This window comes from Marmota monax, unplaced genomic scaffold (genome assembly GCF_021218885.2).
Source record: "Marmota monax isolate L192 unplaced genomic scaffold, Marmota_monax_Labrador192_F-V1.1 WCK01_AAM20220418_F8-fsc00174, whole genome shotgun sequence".
Classification (NCBI taxonomy): Eukaryota; Metazoa; Chordata; class Mammalia; order Rodentia; family Sciuridae; genus Marmota; species Marmota monax.
This window is the reverse complement of record NW_026694860.1, coordinates 3880001-3889950: the sequence shown is the minus strand read 5'-3', so window position 1 is coordinate 3889950 and position 9950 is coordinate 3880001. Positions and strand designations below refer to the sequence as shown.

Below are 9950 nucleotides of genomic sequence, written 5' to 3'. Positions count from 1 at the left end.
GGAAAGAAACACAGTAACTATCTTCATGCCATTTTAGGAATTTTATCCTTATCCCTTTAGGAAAAATCATGTACTTTCAGATTACAAATTCTACATACTGAAACAAGCTAAAAGAAAAGATTATTAAGCAGCTTGGTTATTTAATCAGAGTCTATTAACATTCTAAAAAGTTAGGTTGTGATAAAAATAGATTTATTTTTATACTTACTAATAATTCTCCTGCTGACACAAGATTAGTTGGCAGCATTCAAAGCCACAAATTATTTTCCTATGTTGCCAATGATTATTGTGATGATTCAGAACAAAGAGGAAAAGTTCTTGATATTTGAATTAAGAAAAATTAATGACACATGAATGAAGCTCAAGTTAATTTCTATACAACCAATCCTCCTTCTATTGGAAAATTTATAGGAGAGTATTCAGATTTCCAAGATATTAAACTGAATGTAAACTATAAGGGGAAATTGAGAAAAGAAGAGCCACTGGTACCTGGATGCTGGTCAGGGTCGTGTACTGGTAAGCCTTGACCACCAGGTAATTGGCTTCCAGGTCTATCAGTCCCAGGATCATATACTTCCACCATCTTCGTCGTAAAATTGCCAGGAGGTTTTCTTCACCTGTGTTAGAAAGGGAAATAAAAATGGGTTAGGTTCTTGACACATAGTAAACTGTATATTTAGAGTGCTAAAATATCGTAGCATTATATATTGTTCCCATAAACTTACCAAATATCTAAACAAAAGAATCAATGTATCAAAGATGCACATACATTTACTTAGCAAATGGAAGATTTTGGCTCTTTAAATTAGCTTCTATGTTAGAGTAAGATTAGCAGGTTATTATATCATCATGCAAAAACTTTTCCAGTGAAGATATAAAGGATTATATCACATTAAAATAAAAGGAAAATTATACCAGAGAGACTGCATAAAAATATAAATTCCAAATCATTGTAAATTACAGGATTTTGGTAAAATACCAAAGAAAAGAATGCAGCCTAATGGTAAAATGGCTTGTTATATGGCAATAGGTCTAGGGTAAGACTCTGAGATGCCATCCTGAGTGTTTCTTCAGCTTTGAACATTTGCACTCTAATGATGTATGGGAGATGGGGAGAGGGAGGGAGTTGTCTTACTCATATCTGTATACACAGCACCCAACATACTGGCCTATAGTGAGGGTTGGTGAAGTATTTTGAAATGATTGAGTAAAGGAATTGAAAAAGTATTAAGTGCTATCTATCTGAATCCGTCAAGATGAGTTCTGGAATGAGTCACTCTTCTCATGGCTTTGCACTTTACACTCCCAAGGTCATTTCTTTACAGCCATCTTGTTTTGTCCATGCCCTTGAACTGCACTTCTGTCCCCCTTGCTTGCCTAAACATTCATAATCAACACATACATCAGGCTTTATTTTGTAAATCAGTGATTCTCAACGCGAAAGCATAGTAACATCATCTGGGAAGATTTTTTTAAAAATCCCAATGCCTCAGAAATTCAGTTAATCTTGAGTGGTGGCTATGATCATTCTGGGACTTACAGATGGTTGATGTCTAATGGCCATTCTTAAAGTGGCTTGGGCTAGAAATTCCAAAGAAATAACGAAGTAGTGGAGACTCTTGAAGCTAAAGAAACAACCTAACATTTGGCCCTAAATGTACTTTCTCTTGTCTCTGGGCCTTTCCGGGTGTTATTTCCTTTTCTTGGACTATTGCTCTCTCAGTTTCCAAATAGAGGATCAGCATGCACATATTCCCAAGCTTTCCTTAATAATTTTACTACCATAGTCTGGGTTGGGATTCCCTGCTCTGTACCCCATTAATACCCTTTGTTGATCACACCTATAGAATTTATCTGTTATAATTACTTGTTTTTCTTCTCTCTCTTATGCATTAGGTTATTAACAATTTGAAGAGAACAGCGTTATGTTGGTCCCTACTTTATCTCTAGGACCCAACAGTGCATGACGAGTAGTCAATAAATAATATAGAATGTATGAATATATGTCATGTTTAACAACTTCAGCAATGTTAAATTACATTAAAATTGAGGTACTTAACATTTGTGTTCTAGCCAATGAAACTGTTTGCTAGTTAAAATGTAGACAACATCTGACAAAATTAATTTGGTGAATATTTTACACATAACACATTATATATAGGACATGAAATGGTCAGTGGCATATTCAACCTCTAAAGTCACAAGTCATTGTTCCAGTTAATTTATACAATAGCAGAGAATTGCCTAATTCACAGCACATCAGACACATCTTGATACACTGAAAAAAAATGGGTTACAATGGTATTGTTTGTTCACCAATCAATTACATATCCAAAGAATAATTCATCACATGGATTCAATGGAATAATTAGTTGCCTGGCTGATACGCTTTAAAAAAAAAAGCTACAAAGCAGAACATCATATGCTTCCATATTGTTTCATTTGAAGCCCAGAAACATGCAATGCACTTGCTTAGCAGAATTAGCAAGGAAGGTGAGTGCTTTAAAAAATTTGTTTTAACAAAATTGCAACCCTTTTAAAAGGACTTCTTGGGAGCTGGGTGCAGTGGCATACACCTGTTCCCATCTACTCAGGAAGGTGACGCAGTAGTAGATCACAGGTTCAAAACCAGCCCTAGAGACTTGGTGAGATACTGCCTCAAAATAAAAAATAAAAATAAAAAAGGTCGAAGGATGTAGCTCAGTGATAGAGTGCTGCTGTATTCAATCAACAGTACCCCCAACACACACACACACACACACACACACACACACGTTCGGGGACTGATTGAAGATTTATTTAACAGACTCCCATTAACACTGATGTACAACAGATCATTAAAACTCTTTCCAGAATACTGAAAATGCATTCCATAGAGTCCCCTTAGAGTCGCTGTGCTAAAATCCTCTCCAAACATCATAAAGTAGGACCATCCATAGGAAATACCAGCATAACTGGTGATATGCTAATGTTTTGAAATCCTCAGCTTTTTGTTACTGGAGAAAGTAGTAAAATTCATAAGTGGAAACTTCAGTTATGATTTGACATTTTAAATGCATTATTTATTATTTTTATTAGAAATGATTCAATGTAAATAAGAAGAATGGAGAATAAAGTAATAATTTACCCTCCAGTTTGATTCAATAAATGGTAACATCTTGTAGTGTTTTATTTTTTTTTATTTTAGAAAGAAAATATTACAGATGAAATTGACCACCCACACCCTGCCAGATTCCATTTCAGTCCTTTATTCCTCAAATCACCATTTTGATATTGTAGTGCATCCGTTATGTTCCTGCTTTTGTGACACATTTTCTACATATGTATGTATCCAAAGTAACATATAACTTCCTTTGGTGTGTTTAAAAACTTTACATGAAAGTTTCCTGTACATATTATGTATTTTTCAAGGTTTCTTTGTACCTGAAATTGTTCTAGAAATATGTCCCTGTTGTTTCATGTAGAGCTAATTCATTTATTTTAAATGATTATACCATAATATATCCCATCTTCCACTAATAGAAATCTAATTTTTCCATAATTTTTCTCTATTACAAATAATACAGTAAAAAGACATGTATATACTTTTACATGTGCATCTCTACAACTGGTATAGAGATTTTATTTTTCTTCTTTTTAAAGACTATAGAATATGCAAATAGCCACAAATATATTAAGGCTATTTTATTTTGAAGTAGCATATCATTCTAGCAATAATAACTACTTTAGTAACTGAGATCAGAGAGAAAATTATGGACAATCTTAATCATGTGATTCATATCTAATTTTATCAAGCATTAACAGGACGATTCATCAAATATGTTTTTTAATATTTTTAACAGACACTGAAGTGATACTTCTGTGTCAGGCATCAGTGTTATATGCTTTACAAATACTAACTTACCCAGTCTTCCTAATGTGCCCATATGGTAGGTATTGTTATCATGCCTATTTGCAGAGGACCACAGTAAGGCCTAGAGGAACAAAGTAATCCACACAAACTCACCTAGATGAAGCAGGAGTTGACAACCTGGCACCAGGCTTCATATTCATTAATGTTGAACTGTGTTTTGCTTCATTGATTTATAATCATAGCACTGTCCTCACAAGTTAAGCATTTCTCATTAAAGGATCTTTCATGATCCCTATGTCCAACTCACTTGCGGGATGCCCCAGTACCAACTCCGTGGAATGCCTATCATACCAGAACCTATAATTCATGGTGCCCTGGTGATACCAGTGCCCACCATGCAACTGTGTGTCTTCTTCTCCAGAACCAGTATGAGGATTAGGATGTGTCCCAATACTATTGGTTCAGTATTTGATTTCTCTGCCTGATCTAAGTGTGTGACAGAATTTCCCTTGTGAAATGTGAAATAAGGCTTTAAATCAATTTAATGCTCAAACGTCTAATTACAAGATTGACTGTTATGTGTTATACTACTTGCGACAGCCTCAAGTATAATTAGAATGGTCACATTCTTGGTATGGCAAAGGTAGCAATGGTTAAAAAGTGCTGAGTGAAGAAGTTTTTGCACAATGGTTGAAATATGGTCCACATGACTGGAAAATAAAAAAGCCTTGATTCACAGCATTCCTATTCATAAGCATCCCCTAACTCCCAAACGTGGTACTTCAGGTCAACACCCTAGGTGTATTTAGCTAAAAGAAAAAGAAACTGCATTATGGCACACACAATCACAGAGAATCAAAAGGCTGAGGAAGGAGGATTACACATTTGAGGCTAGGCTCAACAACAGCATGATCTTGTCTTAAAATTGAAACAGACCCCTAGTTTGACCATGGGCTGCCTTTTGCTCTGTGGTACTGAGTAACTGGGTTAATGACTCTGAACCTCTAATCCCTTACTGTAAAATAGGGATTATAACAACTGGTTGTTATTATTGCAAACTAAAGGTAACATGAGTAATGGAAACATCTAATGCAAAGCATGTGCACAAGGCATCACAGTGATTGGTAGAGTCCTAAAATCCTTAACTCCTTAGGACAGGTCATTTCATGTTTCATCTCAGTGGGCCATAGGTACTCAGATTCAACATTGTTTCTAGATGCATCTGTGAGAGAATTTCCAGATGAGACTGGTATTTCAATTGGTGGACGTAGTAAAGTGGATGGCCCTCTTCTGTGTGGGCAGGCATGGTCCAAGCTATTGAGGGCCTGGATAGAACAAAAGGCAGAGAAATAAAGGATTAATTCTCACCTAGCTGCCTGCCTGGGCTGGGTCATCTCATCTTTTCTTGCCCCTCTGGGCTGGGATTTGTACCACCAACTCCTCTGGTTCTTAGGCCTTTGGACTCAAACTAAAAAACACACCACCAGCTTCCCTGGGTCTCTAACTTGCAGAGGGCTGAACATGGGTTTCCTTGGCCTCCATAATCATATGATACAATCCTCATAATAAGTCCACCTACCTACCTCTCCACCTACTCTATTGACTTTGTTTGGAAAACTGGAAATCCATATGCAACAAAATGAAACTGAATCCCTTTCTCTCGCCATGCGCACAAAAGTTAACTCAAAATGGATCAAAGAGCTTGATATCAAATCAGAGACTCTGCGTCTGATAGAAGAAAAAGTTGGCTACGATCTACATATTGTGGGGTCGGGCTCCAAATTCCTTAATAGGACACCCATAGCACAAGAGTTAATAACAAGAATCAACAAATGGGACTTACTCAAACTAAAAAGTTTTTTCTCAGCAAGAGAAACAATAAGAGAGGTAAATAGGGAGCCTACATCCTGGGAACAAATCTTTACTCCTCACACTTCAGATAGAGCCCTAATATCCAGAGTATACAAAGAACTCAAAAAATTAAACAATAAGAAAATAAATAACCCAATCAACAAATGGGCCAAGGACCTGAACAGACACTTCTCAGAGGAGGACATACAATCAATCAACAAGTACACGAAAAAATGCTCACCATCTCTAGCAGTCAGAGAAATGCAAATCAAAACCACCCTAAGATACCATCTCACTCCAGTAAGATTGGTAGCCATTATAAAGTCAAACAACAAGTGCTGGCGAGGATGTGGGGAAAAGGGTACACTTGTTCATTGCTGGTGGGACTGTGAATTGGTGCGGCCAATGTGGAAAGCAGTATGGAGATTCCTTGGAAAGCTGGGAATGGAACCACCATTTGACCCAGCTATTCCATTTCTTGGACTATTCCCTAAAGACCTTAAAAGAGCGTACTATAGGGATACTGCTACATTGATGTTCATAGCAGCATAATTCACAATAGCTAGACTGTGGAACCAACCTACATGCCTTTCAATAGATGAATGGATAAAAAAAATGTGGCATTTATACACAATGGAGTACTACTCAGCACTAAAAAATGACAAAATCATGGCATTTGCAGGGAAATGGATGGCACTAGAGCAGATTATGCTAAGTGAAGCTAGCCAATCCCTAAAAAATAAATGCCAAATGTCATCTTTGATATAAGGAGAGCAACTAAGAACAGAGCAGGGAGGAAGAGCATGAGAAGAAGATTAACATTAAACAGGGACGAGAGGTGGGAGGGAAAGGGAGAGAGAAGGGAAATTGCATGTAAATGGAAGGAGACCCTCATCGTTATACAAAATTACATATAAGAGGAGGTGAAGGGAAAGGGGGGAAAAACAAGGGAGAGAAATGAAGTACAGTAGATGGGGTAGAGAGAGAAGATGGGAGGGGAGGGGAGGGGAAGGGGGATAGTAGAGGATAGGAAAGACAGCAGAATACAACAGACAATAGTATGGCAGTATGTAAAAACGTGGATCTGTAACCGGTGTGATTCTGCAATCTGTATACGGGGTAAAAATGGGAGTTCATAACCCACTTGAATCAAATGTATGAAATATGATATGTCAAGAGCTATGTAATGTTTTGAACAACTAATAAAAAAAAGACTTTGTTTCCCTGTATATTCCTGACTAATATAATCCTTGGCTAGATTCTCACCACATGCTAGTCTACCATGTATGATAGATATTGCATGGCAGAAGCTCAGGAAAATTAATTCTGATTCCAGAGTAGGGTATTGGCCACACATCTCTCTCTGTTTCTCACCCTGGTAAGTTGTGCTAAATCACATTTGAGCCAGCATGTGACATCTGTCCAGACTATAGGCAGGTTGAGGGCTTTGTCCTTGATATCTCTCCACTGAGCCAGACTCTTGTCTTAAACCTCTGGATCTTACCAGAAGATCTGCATGTGGAGGACTTCAAAATGCATCTCTTCTCCCAGAGACCACACTAGAACTGGATTTTTTGCCTCCAACATTGGTCCTACCAGGGCCTCCTACCATACATGCTGCACATGATGGGCAAGATGCAAAAGAGGAAATCATACAGAAAAGCTGAAAAGAAGCCACAGGGAGAAGAGACCTAACCTCCTACTAATACTTTAAGACCCAGTTGAAATGTTGGCGTCATGTAAAGCCTTCCAAAATTCTCTGCCACCATTTCCCAGTCTCCCTCAGCACTATCCCCCCTCCCTGCAGAGTTCTATATTACCTAGCATAGTGATTTAGAAAAATTAATTATACAATATAAGCTTGTTATTAAGGTAAGATAACTGAATAAGACCTTTAAAATCTGCTCAATCATCTGGCTGTTTTCAAGAAATGCCTAAGATGAATTTGGAGAAATACCTAAAAGAGACTACAACGAATCATAGTTGCATAAAATTCTAAGAATCTTTTGCTTTAAGCTGGGTGTAAGAGAAAAAACATACATGATTGCATACAGGACAGATTTCTTAACAATAATTGTATCTCCTTTAAACTTATATTTTTGGTGCTGATAATTAAAATAAAATATTCTAGCTCTAATTATGAATTCAATCTTTTGCTTCTTCTGAGGCAAATATTTCAGCATATGTAACAATTTTTTTTAAATATGAACTGAATCACTTAAACTGAGAAACTTTTTTCCTGGATTTCTGTCAGCTGTTCTTTTATGAAGCTCAAATACATGATTTTAGGTAGCACATTTATATCCTACACACTTCTAAAATGTCTAAAATTCCTGTGGTCCTGATGTATCCTAGGAGAGAAAATACATATACTTACATTTTCTTCTTTATATTAATATGAAAATGAATAGTACATTTGTTCAGATATAATCACAAAGTCAGAACAAACAACCTCTCATGATATCTAAATTTTCATATACAAAAACTGCATGCCAACTTTGTTGTCCAACACCCTTTCATATATATGTGAAGTATCAGGTAGTATCAGGATTGTCCCCTAAACATTACAATAACTTTTCCTCAAGCACAGCTAATTTTTTCACTCTCCTGCTCAAGAACTTGAGTGCATACAAAGTGTATCCCAGGAAACCAGATCCTAGAATCCTCCAGGCCTGGGTTCAAAGTAAAACACTCTCTCTCTCTCTCTCTCTCTCTCTCTCTCTCACACACACACACACACACGCACACACACACACACACAAACTAATTTCCTTTCCAGGTGATTTTAAACAGTGTTTCTTATCTAGAAAGAGAGTTGTCATTCTGCACTTTATCTTTAAAATTCTATCGTTATGAAGATATCATTTACAACAAGAAATACTGCTCACTAGATAGACTGGCTGAGGACTGGGGGTAGATGCTCTGATTTTAAATTATCTAAAGCAATCAGAATGAAACTATGCATTAATATAAACCTCTCTACTTTCCTGGGGTGAGCCTGCTGAGAGGAAAATGTATTTGTCCTTTTTAATGACAAGACTATTTTCCTTTTCTTCATCCCATTTTGTGAAAAGTGACCCTATTTGCCTTCTGGAACTATCCTATAATTGGCTCTGATGCCTCCCGACATTAGCAGATGAATCTGTCAGTTTTGTGGATTTTGTTTTGAACAAAGAGCTATGTAGCAGCTAATGACATGTGATGTAAGGGGAAGAGGCCAAAGCAGGCTTGCCTCAGGACACCTGCCACTTGCTGAGTATATTCAAAAGACAGTGTGACAGAAGGTGCCAGCCTGAACTCTTGAGGGCTGACCTTGGGCTTTGACATGAGAGAATCTGTCATGGTGGACACACAGGTTAGACCCAACATGGGAAATTAGCAGGATAGAGTGTCGACTGGCCAGATGCCTGGTGAAGTAGAAAGCAGGCTGGCCTGTTTTCCCATGGACCCTCCCATCTCAAATGCCAAGTAGAGATCCACCAAGGCCACTTCTGTTCACTGTCATCTATTTTCCATTGAACACCATTTGTCAGCTACTGGGCCAGTGGCACCATATATTCGTTCTCTCATTTAGCTGGCACCCTAAACTCTAGGTTAAAAGCATGGAGCCAGAGAGACCTGTGTGAAAACACAGACTGACACTGTGTCACCTCAGTAAAGTTTATTCTTTTATAGAATGAGGCACTTACTTGAATATGTAGCTGTAAAGATTGAGTGAAAAAAATGTACATACTTGGTAAATGACAGCTTTGTTATTAAGAGCCTTGTGAGGAAGGTATTTTTCAGATCATGAAATTGGATTTAGAAAAAGTAATTTTTCCAAGGTTTTTTGTTTTATTATTATGAAGAATTCACTACTATAAAAGTGGTGCTTTTTATTTACAGGGTATATTTAATAAAACAAATCAGAAATATTTTTGTTTACATCTTTCAGAAATTAAATTCAGAAGAAATAAATTATTTTGTGAGCAATGCAATAATAGGGTGCAAAACTTCTAGAGTATGTATATGTATACATACAAACACACACATATATATGTTTTGAATAAAGAGCTATGTAGCAGCTAAGTGTGTATGTATATGTGTGTGTGAGTGTGTATAAAACTTCTACCTGAAAATATTGAAAAAATCATTTATAGCATTTAAAATTTTCCATAATATCAACCTAGTGGTAGTGAGCACCAGAGCATCCAGATTATCATCTTAAAATACATTTCCCACTAAAATATATTTTCTATTAAAAGAA

General features: G+C 36.8%; 1 protein-coding gene across 1 annotated transcript in view; it reads right to left on the bottom strand.

The window, feature by feature from the left end:
* Nucleotides 1-420: 420 nt before the first annotated feature.
* LOC124080520 (solute carrier family 35 member F1-like) overlaps nucleotides 421-9950 on the bottom strand; it is a 326809-nt gene continuing 317279 nt past the window's right edge. Inside the window, exon 3 of the mRNA XM_046426449.2 lies at nucleotides 421-617. Coding sequence (XP_046282405.2) covers nucleotides 436-617 — 182 coding nt within the window. The 3' untranslated portion in view covers nucleotides 421-435. The remainder of the gene's footprint in view (nucleotides 618-9950) is intronic.